Below are 21676 nucleotides of genomic sequence, written 5' to 3'. Positions count from 1 at the left end.
TCTCCCTCAAAATCCTCCTCATATCGCACATTATTATGTACACCTATTATTAGTGAATTGCCTCTCAGCTCCAAGTCCACCCTCCTTTCCCCTTCTTTGTGACACAGGAGAAGGGCTCTGTAAACAGTGCTCCTTCCCCAGCTCACACAATGTTAGGCTTGGCCATTAGAAGGTGCTGGAGGGATACTGCTATGTCACAGCAAGGGAAGAGGGCTTTTCTCTTTCCGGTTCTCCTTCTGGTTCAGGTGCACTGTCATTCTCTGACACAGCTTCAGAGGACTGCCGGGCTGTGAGTTGTCAGCCAGCAGGCAGGATATTCCTCTGACCAGCTTCAGCAGGTACCCTCATATGTTTCTTCACCAGCAGGAGGTGCATACTCCTCTAACCATAAAGTCCTCTCCAGTGAGCTCTAAGTCTTCGCCTTAGGGGAAGGACTCCTTTACAAGTCCTGAGTTCCTTCCTTGTTCATGATGCTTCACCCCACAAGCAGATGCTGCCCTCTGCGTCTGCTAAATCTATATTGCTTAGAGTCCTCTTTTACATTTTTATTTAGCCATCTTGTACTAATCTATAATTCATTCTATGAGGTTTTCCCTGTTCTAATTACCGTTATGGATCCTTTCCTCTAACTGGACTCTGATGATAGAGTAAGTAACCCAGTTAGTGGTCTTGCAATTAACTAGAGTCCCCCCAACCCAACTATTGGCAAGACTGTGTAAACAAGGTGCATAAAGATGGAAATAAAGTAGAAAATTTGACATGACCAAAGAGAATTCTATAGGACTATGTTAGGCTAGGTGATTCAAAGAAAATGCGTATTAGGAAAAAACGTCTAGGGCCTTCAAGCATCTCAAGAGCCTAAGAGATGTTAAATACGTATTTCATTTTAGAGAATTTCTCAATATACAAGTGCGTGTGCTCACATACATACACACACATAATCCAAAATACATAAAGAAAACTAAAAAAATAAAAATAAGTGATTTTTTAATATTTAAATGTTGCCAAACACAATTCTACTCAACTTAATTCAACCTATATGGTTTGGAATATGAGTGCATTTTCATATTTAATATAATGTGTGGTAGTGTCCCCCAAAATAAGAAAGCCTATCTTGAGCCTGTTAAACTTTCTTTAAATTCTTGGGCTAAAGTCACTGAAGACACCAACATTCTGAATTCAGTTCACAGATGAGTTTAAATTTGCTCTATTGCCAACGACTATACACCTAACATGAGCTCCCACCTTTTTATTTTTATATATTTATTTTTGCATATGGCTTATTAATATTTATTTCTAATTTATTTCCAAATGACAGCAGCAGACAGGACACACAACTGCTAGACGCATTATTGCCTGATCGTGACTGCTTCACTCAGACACAGTCCTGTCCCAGTTCTGGGACTTGTCCTTAACCTTGAGTTTTCAGCTTCACACAGCATTCCCTGCTCTGGGCTGCAACTTGACATCTGTGGATTCCTTATGCTAAGCTTTAATTCTTGCAGAATTATAATGCTTTTTCCCATTTTCTTATTTGATTTTCCCAGAATTTAGGATTTGTAAATATATATAAATTTCCCATCAAATGCCTGGATGAAATTCCTACATGGAAGCACTAACTAAATGATCACAGTTTCTTTTTATTTTCCTTTAAAAAAAAAAATTAGCTTTATTGAAGTATAATTGAAGAAAAAAATTTTAAGGTATTTGAAGCAATCATAGTGGTGATTTGATATACATAGTGAAAGGATTCCCTCTGTCTAGTTAATTAACATATCCATCGCCTCATATCTATTTATTTATTATTTGTTTGTTTTTGGCAAGAACATTTAAGTTCCACTCTCTTAGTGAATTTCAATTATACAATACAGTGTTATCAACTATAGTCACCATGCCTTACATTAGATCCTCAGACCTTATTCATCTTGTAGCTGAAAGTTTATACCTTTCACCGACCTTTCCCTATTTTCCCCACCCTTCAGCAGCTGGCAACCACTTATCTACCCTCTCTCTTTATGACTTTTTTATTCCACATGTCAGTGATACAATGCAATATTTGTCTGGTTTATTCACTTAACATAATACCCTTGAGGTCCATCCATGTTGTCAAAAATGCCAGGATTTCACTCTTTCTCATGTGATATATATGTCACATCATATTTCCATATCTTGGCATTGTGGAAAATGGTGAATAAAAAAAGGAGTGCAGGGAATTCCCTGGCGGTCCAGTGGTTAGGACTCGGTGCTTTCACTTCGGGGGGTCCAGGTTCAATCCCTTGTGTCGGGGAACTAAAGATCCCACAAGCTATGCAGCACGGCCAAAAAAAAAAAAAAAAAAAACCAGTAGTGTAGATTTCTCTTGGGGATCCTATTTTCATTTTGAATATATATACCAGAAGTGGATTACTGAATAATATGATAGTTCTATTTTTAATTTTTTGAGAAACCTCCATACTGTTTTCTATACTGATGACACCAATTTACATGGCTGCTAACTGCACAAAGGTCCCCTTTTCTCCACATCATTGACAACATTTATCTCTTGCCTTTTTTTAAAACTATTTTTATTGAGGTGTAGTTGATGTACGATATTATATGTTTCAGGTATACAACATAGTGATTCACAGTTTTAAAGGTATACTCCATTTATAGTTATTATAAAATATTGGCTATAATCCTGTGATGTGCTCTATAATATATCCTTGTAGCTTATTTATTTTACACATAGTAGTTTGTACTTCTTAATCTTGTGCCCCTATCTTGCCCCTCCTCCCTTCCCTCTCCCCACAAGTAACCACTAGTTTGTTTGCTCTATCTCTGAGTCTGTTTCTTTTTTGTTATATTCACTAGTTTATTTTATTTTCTAGATTTCACATATAAGTGGATAAGTGATATCATACAGAATATCTTGTCTTTTTGTTGATAGCCATTCTAACAGGTGTGAGGAGAGATCTCATTGTGGTTTTGATTTACTTTTCCATAATGATTATTGATGTTGAGTATATTTTCATGTACCTCTTGGTCATTTGTATGTTTTCTTTGAAGAAATGTCTATTCAGTTTTTATTCCTTATTTAAATTGGATTGTGGTTTTTGTTTTTGTTTTTGTTTTTACTATTGAGATGTACCAGTTCTTTATATATTTTGGATGCTACCCCCTTATCAGATACATAATTTGCAAATATTTTTTCCCATTCTGTAGATTGCCTTTTCATTTTATTGATGGTTTTTTTGCTGTGCAGAAGCTTTCAGTTTGATATAGTCAGTCCTACTGGTTTATTTTTGCTATTGCTGTCAAATTTTAAAAAATCATTGCCGAGACCAATGTCAAAGAGCTTATTCCCTATATTTTCTTCTATGAGTTTTATGGTTTCAGGTGTTACATTCAAGTCTTTAATCCATTTTGAGTTGAAGCTACCAGCTTTCTAAATTTTTCAGTTATCCCAAAGAATGGTCAGAACAAAGAAGAGGAGGATTAGTTTAATTCATTATCACCACTGGAAAAAAGTCTCTTCATATATTTTGCCAAAAATATGACTGTTTGTCTAAAACGCTCAAATAACAAACATTTGCATGTCTAGAAAAAGCATATATGAAGATATGTTTACTTTTGATTTTTTCAGGTAAAAGAATTCACTCTGCAAAATGAACAAACAAAAAAACTTTAGCATTGTAGCTGTTAGTATTAATATTCACTACACAAAATCTAAAACATTGAAAACTTTGATATTTTGGGGTCCTATATCATTTGCCTTTCTGTTTTGGCTGGTAATAAAACACCATAGCTAACCATATAAGAACCATAATCTATATAATATTCTGCTAATTTTTCAATGTAGTGCTTGACAGAATTCTGACTCTCTGCACTTGACTCCACATAGAGGTTAGGTGCTCATTCTCACTGTGTCTCTAAGATAGGGAGCATTTATTAAGACAAGCTTCACAGGAATATTATCTTTACTGCCAACCAATAATGTTTGGGATACACAGTCTTACTAAAAATATGTCTCTGTGATCTTTTCAAGTTTGTGTACACTGAAATTAACCTATGGAAAGGGGAGGATTAATATTTCAGGTCATGATATAGGATACTGCAAGGGAGGAGGAGAGTTACGTTGAAAAGTGGGATTTTTCCTGTTGTTGCAGAATTGTAGCTAATGTCTGAAGTTGGGGGAAAAAAGCACTTAAATCTTCACATTCTAATTTGAAAGAACTTCAAAGGTCAGCAGTGTTTGGTATCAACCACCTCCCCAAAATTGGGGGTCATCACCCCTCTTCCACTTTATATCTTCAGCCATCCAAGTTAATATAAAAAAAGAACTATGAGGTCAGAGAAATGGTTCTGGGTGGAAGAAAAACTGATTTTTTAGTGATAAAACCAGCATATCTGCTCCCTAAAGGAAAGGTAGGGAGGTCCCAAAAAAATGGATAATTATGGGAATGTAAATTAGTAGAGCCACTAATGAAAACAGCATGGAGGTTCTTCAAAAAACTAAAAATAGAGTTGCCATATGATACAGCCATCCCACTCCTGGGTGTATAACTGGAAAAAAACAAAAACTCTAATTTTAAAAGACACATGTGGGCTTCCCTGGTGGCACAGTGGCTGAGAATCTGCCTGCCAATGCAGGGGACACGGGTTCGAGCCCTGGTCTGGGAAGATCCCACATGCCGCAGAGCAACTAGGCCCATGAGCCACAACTACTGAGCCTGCACATCTGGAGCCTGTGCTCCACAACAAGAGAGGCCACGACAGTGACAGGCCCATGCACCGCAATGAAGAGTGGCCCCTGCTCGCCACAACTAGAGAAAGCCCTCACACAGAAACGAAGACCCAACACAGCCAAAAATAAATAAATAAATAAATTTATATTAAAAAAAAAAAAAAGACACATGCACTTCAGTGTTCATAGCAGCATTATTTAGAATAGCCAAGACATGGAAACAACCCAAGTGCCTGTCAATAGAAAATTGGCTTAAGAAGATGTGGTATATAAGTATACAATGGAATATTACTCAGCCATAAAAAAGAATGAAATATTGCCATTTACAGCAACATGGATGGACCTAGAGAATTTTATACTTAATGAAGTAACTGAGACAGAGAAAAACAAATAATGTATGATATTACTTACATATGGAATCTAAAAAATAATACAAATGAATCTATATACAAAACAGATATAGACTCACAGACATAGAAAACAAACTTAAGGTCACCAAAGGTGGGGGGGGCGGGGGAGGAGGGGTAAATTAGGAATATGGGATTAACAGATACAAACTACTATACATAAAATAGATAAGCTATAAAGATTTACTGTATAGCACAGGGAACCGTATTCAATATCTTGTAATAACCTATAATGGAAAATAATCTGAAAACAAAATAACTGAATCACTATGCTATATACCTGAAACTAACACAATATTGTAAGTCAACTATATTTCAATTTAAAAAATTGGCTAATATTGTTAATGAGCATCTGCAAAAAAGGCAAACCTTTAGTTTTTGTGTGTTTATCCAGGTGGAAAACCTGCACACTTATCCTTCCCCTTGGGGTATCAGATAAAGGGAAGAAATTGGGAAGAGATGACATGATGGAGAAAGGCCAGGCAAAGCAGGGACAAAGGCATCTCCTCTAATTCTCATTCCCTGACCATAATGAAGGTGGATGAAAAATAATTTCTACAAAAAAACTTCTATAATAGAGCACTGTAGATAGCAGTAGAAGTGGAAGACTGATTACTAAAATTCTTATGCTTAACCAAGGATTTATCGACGATGTATCTAGTCCACTGATTTCTAACCCAACAGACTAATTTCCCTCTTCTACTGATCTCATTTTAAAGAAAAATAAAGACCAGTTCCATAGAATTCAAGAATGTTAAGATTCTAGTTTTCTTTAGATTAATTTATATGTATGAGTGTATGTATTGTATTTATGTAGCTAGGATGGCAAGAAATCCACCTTACTCAATGTTAATAGAAGGTTTCCATTTGTAACACCGACCATAACCACAACCTGTAAGAAGCAGTTATCTATGAAACTGCCCCAGACGTACGGAAGTCAAGCAGGGGCCTTAATCCTTTTTTTTTTTTTTAAAGGTTTGCTTTTATTTACTTATTTATTTATTTATTTATTTATGGCTGTGTTGGGTCTTCATTTCTGTGCGAGGGCTTTCTCTAGTTGTGGTAAGCGGGGGCCACTCTTCATCGCGGTGCGCGGGCCTCTCACTACCGCGGCCTCTCTTGTTGCGGAGCACAGGCTCCAGACGCGCAGGCTCAGTAACTGTGGCTCACGGGCCCAGTTGCTCCGTGGCATGTGGGATCTTCCCAGACCAGGGCTCGAACCTGTGTGCCCTGCATTGGCAGGCAGACTCTCAACCACTGCGCCACCAGGGAAGCCCAGGGGCCTTAATCTTAAAAAATGGTTCTCAGTAATATAATTATTTTTATTTAAACAATTGTTTGCCACACTGCAGCTGGGTAGAAAATTTTGAAAATAATATAAAATATAAAGGGTTAATCTGAACACTCAAGTTAGAATGGTGCACACAGCTATAAGCAGATTAACAGCCTTAACTTTCCATGTATTGGGGCAGACTAAATAGGCATGAGACAGATCCAGAATCTATAACACTAAAAATACGTGTTTATTCTAAATTACCCCCCAGACTTCCCATTATATGAAGTAAAAATACTGTTTAATGAAAAACTCACCATATCTGTATCTGAGACGGGGCCAAAACTGGTCACATAGATGTTAGTGAAGACTTCAGTAATACTGTCTGGTGTAAGAAAAAGAGATTGAATATAGATATTATATAATGAGAACCACAGGAGAGAGAAGGGGTCAAGTATATGGCATGGTTAGAAAGTTCTGTGATATTTGGAAATATTTCTTTTTTGCTTTCTTTTCAACGTTCACAACCAACAAAAATAGCTGTATTACTTAATTACTTCATAGGGTCTTACAATCCTAAATGCTGAATGCTTAGAAGGATTATGACATTCTTATTTGGAAACTATACCTGACTAGAGCATTTTGTTTTCAGCACACAGCTCAGAATGAATAGTTTCTCAGAAACTATCTTAAATGTACCACCAGTACGGAAAATAAAGTACAGTTAGTATGGTTACTGTTTGATACAGTCCTGTAATTGACCATTAAACCAAATATTTCAAATGGTATTTCATGATGGTAGAGATTTAGTTTGTAGATTGTAAATTAGTGTATCTTCTCAATAAAGCACAAACACATCGTTAATCATTATAAATAAACATAATTCATATTTTATAAAAAGCTTTTTCGTTCAGTAACATAAAAATAAAAGCAAATAACATTCATTAATCACAAGGATTGCTTCCAAACAAGCTTGCCTTTACATGTATTTAAGAATGCCTAAACCGTGAAGATTAAATTGAATTAGACTTGAAAGTTATGTAACTTACAAAGTGTAGCACAATTAACTGGATTGCTTTATTAACCAGGTGATTTAGATCTTTGATTTTAAATAAGCCAAATGGCAATGGGGGGAAAGCTCAAAGGAAAAATTTAAAACTAAAACCCTTTCAGTGTTCTTATAAGAAAAAAGTACATCATTAATTTCTACCATCATGAACTTAACACCTTAACTACTAAGTGTCAAATGTGTAATTCTACACAAACAATATCATGAAATATTTTAATATTATACTGAACATTAATTCACAACCATGAAAGAGCAGTAAACTGAATCTGGAATACTGTATCCACTAAAGCAAAAATAAAAAGTAAAAGGATTTTGAAATAACAGAGTAGACTGAATGCTTACTCTTAAAAGGACTTGAAATGTAATAATCTACATGAGAAATCTATGAGATAGATTCTCTGTTATCATCCCAATATATGTGTACACTGATGTACGGAAAGTTAAGGAAATGTGCCCCATGACCCACACGCCGTTGAGTAGATAGAGCCAGCCGTTGAGTAGATAGAGCCAGGTTTTAGGACCCAAGCACTCTGGCTCCTGAGCCCTCAGGGTAAACAAAGCATTGTACCACAGTCAAGAATAAATTTAAAACTAAAAGTGTTTTCTTATCAGCTACATATTTCTATTCACCACAATACTCTGTGCCAAAAGTACACTTATGGTGTTCCAAATAAATATATTCATTCAACTTTGTTATTTTATATACTATTTTATTCCAAAAAATGGTATTTATGAAATTTTGTTATGAAACTCATTTATAAAGTTAATTCTCAGCTGCCACCTGCCCACAAACACCCGCACAGGGTCTACTTCATAGCTATACAATTCGTGCAGTCACATAGGTCCCTGTGCTCAGGAAAGTCCCATGCCTGGTCTAATGTTCTGTTTTTGCTTCCTTGAAATTCTTCATTATGTTTTGCATAAAGGGCCATGCATTTTCATCCTGGATTGGGTCTCACAAATTATGTAGCTGGTCCTGGATCTGAATTATATATGTTTTTTTCCTCTTACTCATACAAAACCAATCATGCTCTCACATTTATTGAATAAACAATTGAATAAAACTTTAGTCACTATAGATATTGATTTAAAATGTTCCAAGAGAGAGAAATTAAAATATTATGGTAGTCTTCACCCAAATAGAGGCAAATGGAATTTATTCTCCTTAATCTGGAGTTGTAAAGTTAGAAAAGAGAGATGATAAAAATACGTGAATATATTCATGCTAAGGACATGAAGAATATCCACTTACACACCAAATGGCAAGTAAAGAGTAAAGGAGAATATGATCATCCTAGTGGCTGCAATGAGGTGCCAACTAAGAATCTAAAGAGAGAAAAATAAAATTACCCTCAGAGCTCTAAACAGTAAGAGAAACACCTCAAGACAGAACAGAGATATGCAAAGTTACCTTAAAGAAAATAATTTCAAAGTTTATTGACTTCATAAACACAGTTAAAGAATGTATGCATTTCAAGGAATATTCTCCTGCTATGCATGTTCAGAAAAAGTAGAGGAAAATAAAGTGTCCCTAAAACTAGAGATTATAGTGTTACAAAGGCAGTTTACACCCCTGTGAAGAAGTGAGTTGCGTACAGTCACTGGTGCTGAGAGATCCAGTAATCTGAAGTCTGGAATATTTACTGAATTTAGAGACCTGGGAGCCATTAGTAAAATAATGTGTGCAGAGTCCAGCTTGAAGTGAGGGAAGTGGGAGAAGAGGAAGAGCCTAGAGTGATTTTAAACAAACTTTGAGAAGTTCGACTGTGAAGGGAAAGAGGACTCCAGCAACAAGGGAAGGTGGGGGAAAAGAGACAGTTTTTGTTTGCTTGTTTAAGGTGGAAGATAGTTAAGGATCTGGCAATGCAGATGGAAGGGACTAAGGGAGCCGCTGAATATTCAGGAGACAAGATCAGTGAAAGAGGAATATTCCTGAGTAAGCAGGTAGTGCATTCATTAAAATTGATTGACAATATATACATGGAGGGAAGAAGGAGGAGGGAATACCCTTAATTATGTCGGGGTGAGAAGACAGAATGTTGAAATAAATGGAAGTAGGTTTTTAGGTCTAGTGGCAGGAAAGTTCCTGGAGAGGAGAGAAATTCTGAGTTACGTGCAAAACATCTGTGCATTATTTTTATTATAATAGATGATGATTCCAAGTCAAAAATTTGATAGTATAATTATATTAAGAACAATTACAATAGTATACATCCATAGAAGACCAATGTAGCATCTGCTGCCAGTTCTTTGTCCATAGCCCCTTGACAATCATGATTCCTCTACATCAGGGGTCCCCAACCCCCGGGCCATGGACCAGTACCGGTCTGCAGCCTGTTAGGAACCGGGCCGCACAGCAGGAGTTGAACGGCGGGTGAGCGAGCGAAGCTTCATGCTGGCAATACCACCTGCACCACCCCCTCACCAGTCCATGGAAAAACTGTCTTCCATGAAACCGGTCCCTGGTGCCAAAAAGGTTGGGGACAGCTGCTCTACATGCTGGCATGTTCTGCTGCAAGCTCCTGTGATTCTCTGCCTGAGGGCTTTTCCTGGCTGTGCAGGGCAGAGTGTAATTGCAGAAAAGTCTGTGTTCCTGGGAACAGCCATCAACCAACGACGGATGAGAGCTGGAGGAACTATAACTCAGCTTTCTCGCCCTCTCAGTGGAGACAACTCGAAGGCATGCTCTACACCATTTCCCAGATGACTTCAGTGGGAGGAAACTGCAACTGTCCTCAGCAGTAACCTGCTCACCGTGGTACCCTGCTTTGGCTGTCCTCCCTTCCCTGTATCACTTTGACCTCCCTCAGCTAGTGCCGCCTGATATCCCTTCCCAGATGATCGTGTATCTTAGAGTCTGCTTCTGTGAGAAGCCAAAGCCAACTACAAACATCATTCACATACTCTAAGAAGAAAAAAATGATAATAATTGAGTCAGGAAAGATATTGATTGTATTAAAAGATATTAATTAGTTGCAGCTAACCATCCAAGCAATAAGCTATATTGTCTTCACCCCTGTAATTTAGATATAACACTAATACTAATAAGGGCACACACTCATAAGATGGAGAGTAAAATCAAACTGTAAATGACATCCCTTCAAGAAGATGAGGATGCTAATAATTTTGCTCACCATGTATCATAAATAGGATGTCATGCACATATTTTAAGACCAGTTAGCCATTGCTGTTTTGCTTTACTCTCTCAGCAGCAACAAAGACATTTTGCTTCCTGGGATGATTTCTGTTAACACCTACATGTGCCATTTGTCATCAGTCAGGTTCAGTAAAGTCAACAAATTCTTAACCGACTTTTGTGTCTATGGCACTTAGTGTTCCCTATTAAAAGCTGAAAACTTGGAATCTGATAATATAATTTGTCACCATTCTACCACAAAAGAATTGCTGCTCCTTATCCAATATCTTCCTCCCAGTAGACACTAAACACGTGTTTGATAAATATAGTGCCCATAAAATCAGGAAGAGTTAAGACCAATAATAAAACCAATATGAACTGTGTTTTCTTACAATCATTTTTCATGATAGTTCTAAGTTTTGGTCTTTGATTCTTTGCGATGATTTGGAAACATGAAATATAAACATATATTGAATACATGAAATTTCCTCTCAGTGTAAGACTCCTCGTGCTTTTAAATTTTTGAATCTTTATATATTCTGTTTGTTCTTGTAGTTTTGTTTATTTACTTTGATTTTTTTCCTACTAATGAAAATGCATTGATTTAAAAAGTATAGCACATTTGGGGATCCGAAACAAGAATCAAGATGGCTGTATGTTTATGGACAGGACACAAAGTCCTCAAAGGATAAACTAAACATACCCCATCATGACAGTCACCGATTATGGGTTACAAATGAATCTGACTTTGAAATCACTGGAGGGTCTATCTATCCCCCAATAAGGTTTGGGACTGTTCTGACCCTTAGAACCATCACCAGGTAGAAGATTTGTAGTGCCTTCTCTTTCTTTGAAATGTCTTTCTTCAGTACCTAGTGATTCAGCTTGCTCTGGTGAGGAAGCTGAAGACACACCTCTCTCCCCAAAGCACTAGTAAAAGAAATCAACTAGGAGAGGGAAGAGGAGACTGAATGCACATTGATTCCCATGGATTTAGTGGGACCGTTTGGTTCAATTAACAAATAGCTACCAAGAGTTTACTAAGTATTGTCCAGAGACATCACCTGCCTGACAGACAAGGGAGAGAATGTTTTCAAAGGGAAGCTGTTAGTGGTGCCAGAAGCAATTTATGTTCCTCAAGGTAATGTTTCATCAAGCCTTTGCTACATGCTCAGTGTGGGACTCTGACAGGGGAAAGAATGAAGATGTTCTCAAAGATCTCACTTTTACTATCACAGGTTAGATTCTCTTTTGAGGAGATTCTAGTGACGCCATCCCATTTCAAGTTGTTAAAGATGGCATCCAGAGCACACAGGATACCCTAGAACACTAAGAGTTCAAAGTTTAGTCTAAGCACAGGCTATTACACATCTAGTATCCCTGGGTTAGTTAGAAACTTGGAGCTTATTAATCACCAACCTGAAATCCTATGCTGTTCTCTAAGTACTGATAGAAACCAGCTTAACAACTAAGTTATGAGAATTTAAAAATAAAAACTATGCTGATATAAATTTACATTTTGCTCCCCAAATACATATTAATAAAAAATGATTCTCATGTCCAATATATATAATAAGGATAAGCTTTTACCTTTTTAAGATAATGAATTATTTTATAAATCAACATAAATTGAGCATTCTTAATGCACTAAGAACTACAATTCACATATATATGTGTGTGTGTGTATATATATTACTAATACAAAGGATTGAAAAAATTCTACTACATTAATTTTCTTTATTATAAAAAAGGTGCATAAGTTAAAGCTTGCTAATTGACTTTTTCTTTTATGACCTTTTCACCATCCTCACAAAATACTGCTGTGGACAGCAATGTTTCTGTTTACTCTGCAAAATAATTTTTCAGTTCTTTCTTTTCTATTTTGTAGAAGGAAAGCATTTAAATGTAATAGAAGTATAGACATTGAAAACACTAAATTTCAAAAGCTCATATAGGCCATATAGGCTTCAAATATTCAAAATTCTGCCTCCTCTGTTTCTAGTCTTGGTAAAAGCCACCATCATTTTGTCAGTTGTCAAACTTTTAGTCTCAGGCTGAACTTCTTACTCATATCCAGCATTTTAATTGTTGACTGGGTTCTGTTGATTATATTTTCTACATCGTTCTTGACTTTCCCTTCTCTCTCAATCCTCACTGGCAATGACCTCTGGAATGGCCTCTTTTAGTTTTCCTGCTTCTAGTCTCACCAACTCCTATATACCCTCCATGACACTGCTAATAATAAATCATGTGATGTCTCTTCTCTGATCAAATTTTTCTCAATGACTCTCCTTTGCCTAAAGATCAAGTTCGAAGATCACAGCATAGCACATCAGACCCTTCATGATCTTTGTCTCCTTTCCATCCTGATCCAGCGCTGTCCCACACTGTATACCTTAGCCATACTCAACTCCATGTTATTCTCCTTCATTCTTTTTCGGGCAGGGGGGGCGGTGCTTTCTCTTTCCTCTATGTAAAATGCCCTCTCATTGAATCCTTGTTCTTAAAAAATAAGTTCAAATAACACTTCCTCTTTGAAGTTGTCCTTGCCATCCCTGGGTATTTAATTAGTCTTTCTGTTGGTTCCAGAAATGTTTACTTCTTCAAATGAAATAATCAAATCATATTGTAACTTCTAATGCATGAGGAGTTGTGAAATGGTTGTGTGTTTCCCCACTCTACTCACCACTCAACAGCGCCCAGGACTTTGTTCTATGTGCATAATATGGAGCAACATAGATTATCACAGAATGATAATCACAGAAGATTATGGTCAAGGATAAGGCCATACCAATCCTGTCACACTCAAATATGAGATAAAGTATCATCTTTACACCTATGGATAAAGTATTATCTTTACACCTACGGATAACCTGCAATAAATTACATGTAGGAAAAGTATTATGATGGTAAAGTGCTAAATTATATTAAACATATATAGAAAAAATTTAAGGCACGGTTTTAGATTCAGATGCTAAAAGCATAAGATCATTTGCCTTTATTTCTAATAGAGTTCAGTTCTCATATTCAACAATCCAACATTTTTCATCTACAACATCCTAAAGGTAAATGCATGAAGAGCCTTGTTGGCAATATTACAAACCTTTGCTATCTTTCCCTGAATCTCTTGGATCAGCTTCAAAAAGAAATTCTGTACTTATAAAATGGAGCTAACTGATATTCTAATTTGATGATAGTATCAATTTCTTCTTAAAAATAAATTTGGCCCAAATTAGTGTAAAAGGAAAAAAGAAATCTCCTTAAGTAACTAACTTTATCACCCATCACTGGATGCTGTTTCCTGACAGTCTGTACATTGGAGAATGTTATGATTACTTTACACCTAACATGTAATTAGGAATTTTTAGAAACTTTACGTAGCAACCCTTAAATACTTGTCTTATCTGTTGAATTCCCATTGTGTGATAATAAAAGGAACTTATTACCTATTAAGCATTTACTATATGCATGGACTGGGTTAAATTTTTATATATAATTTCATGATCACCCTGTGAACTGTGCATAATTATATTCATTTTATCTCATCCAAATTCAACAGCTACTTAGACAGAGAGCTGTACTGAAACATTTTCTGTGACTTAAAAATCCCATGCTAATAACTTTCAATAATAAAATGTCATTCAAAAACACAACCATTGGAAAAATTTTTCATTTAGTTTAAGATTATTTGGTATCTTTAGTGCCAGTATAATCACATCATATAAATATTTATTACACACTTGCCATGCACCAGTCTCAAGTTATATATTTGAGGAGATAAAATAATGTAGAAATAATAATAAAGAAACCTACAGTTCAGTTAAATAGTCGGTGCTGGTTTTATAAAACATGATGTCATTTCAACTTTTCATTCCATCATATACATGATGTAATACGTATATGTTACATATTAGTATGCATTATATATACCTAAATATATATATATGTATGTGTGTATATGGTTTGTTTATATATGTATTATATATTGTTGTGTGTGTATACATATATATAATAATATGTGATTTACATGTATATATTTGTGTGTATATGTATACACATACCAATATATAAATTTTGGTGTTGAACTGTCCCATATTTAAATCAAAAGCCTTATATCACTCTATCTTAAATCTGGAACTTCTGAAGAGGGCTACATGTAGAAAGATAAATGGATGAATAAATTTTCTTTCTTTCCTCCTGTCTTTCCTCTTGTTTTTCTTCCTTCAAAAAAACGATAATTGATGGACTGATTGTTACACTACGTAATACACTTAGATAAAAGACAAATAAAGAATATAGTATGTAGCCATCATGGTCTTTGAGGGGAAAGAAGTAAATAGATGACTGTCTACAAAGCATGTGTAAATGGTAAAAATAATCAGTCATGCTAAGCGGTGATGTCAGGAGGTAGGAGGTGGCTGATGGTAAGAGGAGTGACTCGAATCAAAACTGGGGCGTCGGAGAAGGCTTCTCAAGCCATCCTTTTATTTATAACGCATGCTTCTTTTTAAATTTTTAAAAATTTTAAAAGTTGTTTTAGTTTGCTCTCAGAACCTTTCCCTTCTATCATTTCAACTCATTTGATTACATGGTCTCATAGTTGAAAGAAAGAAGGAAAGAAAGAAAGAAAGAGAGAGAGAGAAAGAGAGAAAGGGAGGGAGGGAGGGAGGGAGGGAGGAAGGGAGAAAGAGCTAGCTAGCCATTAACTGTAATGATTATTAATTCTTATGATAGGCCCCTTTGATGCAATTTTAGGAGACCTAGACTTCTAATTAGGGAGAAATCTTAAGAAAGTAGATTACAGCATAGGGTTTGGACCTCAAAGTGAGGGCAGAAACACAGCAGAAGGAACTTAACAGAAAAGATTCACTAGATGCAGGAGATAAATGAAAGGTTGAAAAAAAAAAGAAAAGATAACTGTGAAATTAAAGTGATAATAGAATTCTTTGGTGGTCTTTTAAAATTGTTTTGGACGCCACACCTAGATCTGGTCAGAAAATACTCAGTTTAATGCAAATTCCCAAACTCAGTCTTCTTTGTGATTCATAACATTATTTTACTTTGTTCTAGATCTGTCCCTGAATCCTAATTATGTCTATATATTTTTCAGAACATTAAAATATTTTTATTTTAGACATTTACTACTATATAAGAAGTAGAGATACGAGAAAAAATTTTTACAGTCAAAATTTTTAGTCAGAATATTTGAAAAGATATATATATATATATATATGGGTGTTAACATTCAAGACTCATGCATGAAAAACTGTCCTTTCAAGGACAGTGATTACAGACCGTATTTGAAATAAAAAATTAAATTTACTCTTTTTTTTAACACCTTTATTAGAGCATAATTGCTTTACAATGGTGTTAAATTTACTCTTTATTAATCTATAGTATACTTTTAATTTCTCAGCTCTGATCATATCTCTTCCATAAAATATTTCAATGCAAATAATCACGTTGCTTCATTCCTTTTTTGATTTGCATTTAAATTTTATCCTTTTTCCTTCTCTGCTCTAATATACTGTTATGAGCACTTGATTTTTCCCCACTGCCCTAAATTCAGTTTCCAGCACCACATCCTATAACAGTATTCGTTATATAAACTTGTAGGTTGATACATTTGGGGTTTTACCAGAAAATGTTTCCCACTTTGTCCACCCTTACTTGTTCCTGCCATTCCTGGTAGTCTTTTAAACTGCTGTTTCAGCTCTCCAGTCAGTTTTAAAAGGCAGCTGTTGGGCTTCCCTGGTGGCGCAGTGGTTGAGAGTCTGCCTGCCAATGCAGGGAACACGGGTTCGAGCCCTGGTCTGGGAAGATCCCGCGTGCCGCGGAGCGGCTGGGCCCGTGAGCCACAATTACTGAGCCTGCGCGTCTGGAGCCTGTGCTCCGCAACAAGAGAGGCCGCGATGGTGGGGGGCCCGCGCACCACGATGAAGAGTGGCCCCTACTTGCCGCAACTGGAGAAAGCCCTCGCACAGAAACGAAGACCCAACACAGCCATAAATAAATAAATAAACAAATACTTAAAAAAAAAAAAAAAGGCAGCTGTTGTACAACCCCAGCTAATAGATCAAAGAGATTCACCCCATGTTTGCCTTCACTGAGCTCAGAACGTGGAACTCTCAGCCTTTTGCTATAAGGGCGGAGAAACGTTGATAAATGAGCCTTTATACCTCATGCAAGAAAAACACATCCAGTTTATAGTCACAGGGACAGTTATAGCTAAATCAAGGTATTTCACTTGTGCCCAATACGCCTCACCCCCAGCTCTCCTGTTTGTAAGGAGCTGACACTATGTGTCTGAACTGTTGGGTCTCGGTAGTTTGCTTTTATTTGTGACTCACCGATTATGATGAAAAAACAGAAATAGTAAGTAAGCTACATAATTGATTTTTCCTTTGGTCCTCCCAGAAATAATAATGTTTGCTTCTTTTCTCAGTGTGAAAGTTTTTATGAATCCCATCTGTAAATGTTCACAAGAATATAAATCTAATACAGAAATGAAATACATCATTTCCAGAAAATATTGTGGCAGTTCTCTTTTGTTCCTAAGAATATATCACCACAGAAAGAGAAGAACTGAGATTGCCTTTTGCCCATGTAAGAAAAATTTTAGACAGACTTTTTAGACTTATTTAGTCAGGAAATTTCATCCATTGTCCATTTCCATTGACTGCACAGTACTTGTCTCTGTGTGGCCAGAGAACAACGAAGCCAGATCACTACTAAGGCTTCCTAACAAGGGAGACAATTTTCTGCAATCAAGAAGGCTGTGGGCATCCATGTTGATTTTGGAGAATGGCTGGAGCAGGGTGCCTGGATCAGACAATTTAATGGGGAATGCATAGGCAGAGCCAGACCTAGATCAAGCTGTAAAGTAAAAGAAGATTTCCTCTGAAAGGTCATATTATCTTTTCCTGCCTTACTATTTTCTTTGACTAGTAGAGTTGTCTCCATAGCCCTCAAAGGTTCAACAATCACTTATTCAGCACCAGCTGGGTGCATATCGTTTTCACAGTGCTGTGGAGGTTCCAAAGAAGTATAAGGGAGTTCACTGTTCTTTTTCAAGTGCATAAAACAAGAAGCCACAAATTGTAAAATAATAATACTCATTACATTTATTACAATGCTTGCTGATGCTTAGGCTAAAACCTTGTAATTATCTTTGTCTTTTCTCTTTCACACCCACATCCAATCCCTCAGGAAAACTGTTGGTTCTACAATGTATTCAAAATCCTGCTACCTGTCAAGATCTTTACTGCTACCACCTTGGTCTAAGCCGCCACCATCTCTCACCTGGATAACAATCGTCTCCCAGCTTCCACCTCTGCCCTCATACAGCCTATTTTCATTATATCACTGAGAGTGGGTCTTATAAAACATGAGAAAGTGGAATCATGCCATACCACCACTTGGAATTCTGAAAAAACTCCCTATTTCACTCAGAGTAAAACCAAAGCTCCTCTAATGGCCAACAAAGCCTTAAGTGATGTAAGCCATCCTCTCTATTATATATCTAACTTCATCTCTCTCTATCAACTTGGCCTCCTTGTTCTAGACATACTCCCACGTTAAAGCCATTGAACTGACTGCACCCCTCCCCATCCTAGAATGCTATTTTCCCAGCCATCCATATATGTGACTCCTTTAAATCCTCATAGAAATGTCAACATCTCATCTTGCCTTCAGTTTTCCCAATACTCACTTCCCTGCTCTACTTTTATTTATTTATTTTTATTTTCTCCATAGCATTCATCACTTACTGTCATACTACGTAATGTACTTCACTATGTGTATTTATTTCTGCTCTGTTCACAAAGATGTAAACTTAGGGGCAAGAATCTGTTTTGTACACTTATAATATTCCAACGGATTAGAACTATTGTTGACACATACTTGGCATTCAATGAATGCTTATTAAAAAGTAAATACATTTATGAAAGAATGAATACAAACAGCTTTTACCACGTGTATACTACATGCCAGGAGTTTGCTACATGTTTTGCATATATTATCTTATCCTCTCTCATAAAACACTGTGAGCTAGGTATTATTCCAAATGCAGAAGCTGACATTTGGAAAAAAATGTGTTACTTGTCCCAGGTTACAAAGCAGATAAGTGACAGAGCCCGGATAGAAACTCACATCCAACTAAAACTTGGAATATTAACCACCATGACATGTTTCAAGTAAACTCTTGTTTCACTACACAGTTCTGCATAATCCTAAATTCTGTTATGTGTAGGAAAGGATTTAAGCTTCCTAGATTGGGAAGCAGAAAGTAATTGTCAAGAGCTATGTTATTCCAGAGTCTAATCCTAATTTAGAAAAATTTTCAAAGATACTGGTTCATAATTATTTCTATAGAAAAAGGAAAGAAAAACCGAGGGAACATGTGTGAATTTTAATGTGTTCTTTTATTTCATTTCATCATATCCTGATTCTCAATTCTTCCTGGGAATTACTCCTAAGTTTCTCTAATGCTTGAACTCTCTTCTGGACCTTCGATTAACACAATACCCAAACCATCTGGTAAATTCAGCATTTTCAAATAAACTAGGTGACTTTTTAAAAATCATTCAAACTGCTTGCTTGGAATAATGCAAAGCAACCAACCAGTGGAACCACAGCTGCTCTCAGTGGTTCCTCTTGAATTCAGCTATGGTCTCAAGAATGAAGACACTTGGTCCCATCTTGGTGAAGCACGGTAACCCTTTAACTTCCCTCACTCATGGCACCAGTGTATACTCTTGTGCACATTATCTTATTTCAGATATGAATCTGTCCTCTAGTCTTGCCCCAAGTATATCAGTCTTGGCACCACCTGTACCTCAGATTCCAAAATTCTTTGGGATGAGGCCTGGATATAATTATACACACTAACTCATTTTATACACACCGTGCAGGCAGCCATGAACTGACTAGACTCCTAATATGCACATTCTGATAAAAATATCCTAGTCTACTCCCTTCCGAGGCACCCTCCACCCACACCAACACTTCACTTTCTCATTTGCCTGGTGAGTCATATCAGTGCTGGCAATTTATATTAAATGCTTCAATCCCAGTTTCTTATTTTGTTTTTTGTCAGTATTCTCTTAACCTGAATAGTCCTTATAAATGCAATTGTTCGTTTCTTACAGTATAAACATGGAGGAATGTGTAGTAATCAATAGAGTCCTAGCATTTCAATGTGCTGAACAATATTTTTTAGAATTAAACATCCATCATGCTTTAAAAATACTCCAACAGATTGTCTTTCTAAACGGTGCCTTAAACAGCGGTTGTCCCTGTCTTTGCAAGCTCAGTGAAGAGATAATATATCCTTTGGGGTCAGGCGATGCTCCATTTTCCCCCCAGTAGACCTTTTAACTGAAAATAACTTTTCTTAAATGGATTCTCAAATTTCTTATTATTAAATCAAAGAAAACAAGAGAAGAATTTTTATGTGCACAAAGCATTCACTTTAGCACTTCCTGCAGGAGAGCTCATTTAAATGTGTAGGATTCCTGATACTCTCATTGCCAAAGATCCCCCCAGGGTACAAGGACCTTCAAATAATCAGGACTATGTTAGGCACAGCACTACCAGAGCATGATTGGAAGAAAATACATTACAGTCTAATATGCTACACGTTTTCTGTCTTGTTTTTATTTATTTATATTTTTCTGCATTACTTTCAAATAGGACTACGTCAGTTAGAATGGAAGTTCAGTTGTAAGACTCTTTTAGGCTCTTTCTAAATATACACTTCATCAGCTTATTAGACCACTGGAGCTAAATGTGGTTACAATAGTTTTGTTTACATTCCTCATCCGTTATTCTCATAATGGTGATGTATTATTACCTGTTCCAAGAGTCAAGAGCCCTCATCTCTGTCTTCATTGAACCTGCTGAAATGTGACATCTCTTGCTTCACATCAGGGGCCAAGATCATATCCCTGTTAATTGTTAGTTGGATCACGGCACTCAGTGCTCCTGCCCACATCACACCTCATGAAAGAACACCATTTCCCTCAAATTCATCCTTTAAACTCCGAAAATCGCTTTCTTCAACCACCGCTCTACTGTGTGCCTCAGAAAACCTTAATAATTCTGGAGTTCTCAGAAAATCAAAATCAGCTTTCTACTGCTCTGCTTCTAATCTCTTCTCCCAAGACTTCTAATTTTATTCTCCTGTCCAGTCCCTCTCTATGGATTTGCCAAAGTCAATCTACTTGTTGATTTTTTGACTTTCTGGAAATCCCCCGTTCAAGAACCCACGTGCCTCCACCTCTTCACACCCTGGCCCAGGCACGAATCAGCGTGGCGATTACTTGGGAGGTGAGGCAAGCTCACTGAGCAGAAAGTGGCCACTGCTTTCCAGCTTCCCAAATCTATGGCACCTAACAGCGCCTCTCCTTGAAGTTTATCAGGCAGTTACAGGATTCATGGCTGCCACAAGTAAGTCAGTCTTTGAGGAATCTAGAGTCTGCATATCAAGATCACTTCTGAGACTCACGTAAGCCCTGGGTCTGCAGAGATTGTCACGGGACAATCAGCAACAAATTTAATGGTTTCAGAGTTAGCGTATTCTATTTTCCTAGGGAGGCAAAAGGAACTGCCGCCCTGTGGAGGTTTGATCTAGTGTTAGGGGGAACCCTTATTCCCCAGTCCTTACATTTGCCTGGGAACAGTATTGAAATAACACTTCCAGCCCCATTCCCTACTCATTCATGCCTCCCCTGAAAGAGAACTGTGGCAAGTGAGATTGGGAGAAGGAACTGAACACTTTGTTGGGTTAAGATCTACCTGCCCCAGGAGAGCCGTGTCCTGTGTTCTTGCTTCCTGTGATAAGCATGCAATATCAAGCATGAGCTTTTCATCCAGAGACAGAGCTGAAAGTGTCCCTTTCTGGCTACACTACTGGGGTTCCATACATATGAAACAGTGACTAGGAGTATGTGTGTCTATCTGCAGGCCCCAATATTCCTGGGGTGAAGTATTAGGAAGCCTGACCATGATCACACATGTAAGCCACATTCTCCAATCCAGCTTGGTCAGAAATAAAACTGATATTCTA

General features: G+C 36.9%; 1 protein-coding gene across 4 annotated transcripts in view; it reads right to left on the bottom strand.

Moving 5' to 3' along the window:
- Nucleotides 1–21676, bottom strand: part of GABRA2 (gamma-aminobutyric acid type A receptor subunit alpha2) — a 116595-nt gene that overhangs the window by 60679 nt on the left and 34240 nt on the right. For all 4 annotated transcript variants that reach the window (XM_036854054.1, XM_036854050.1, XM_036854052.1 and 1 more), the window contains one exon: nt 6721–6788. In XM_036854054.1, the coding sequence (XP_036709949.1) occupies nt 6721–6788 (68 nt within the window). The remainder of the gene's footprint in view (nt 1–6720; nt 6789–21676) is intronic.

The sequence above is a fragment of the Balaenoptera musculus genome, chromosome 5 (genome assembly GCF_009873245.2).
Source record: "Balaenoptera musculus isolate JJ_BM4_2016_0621 chromosome 5, mBalMus1.pri.v3, whole genome shotgun sequence".
Classification (NCBI taxonomy): Eukaryota; Metazoa; Chordata; class Mammalia; order Artiodactyla; family Balaenopteridae; genus Balaenoptera; species Balaenoptera musculus.
This window is presented reverse-complemented; position numbering and strand designations above follow the sequence as displayed.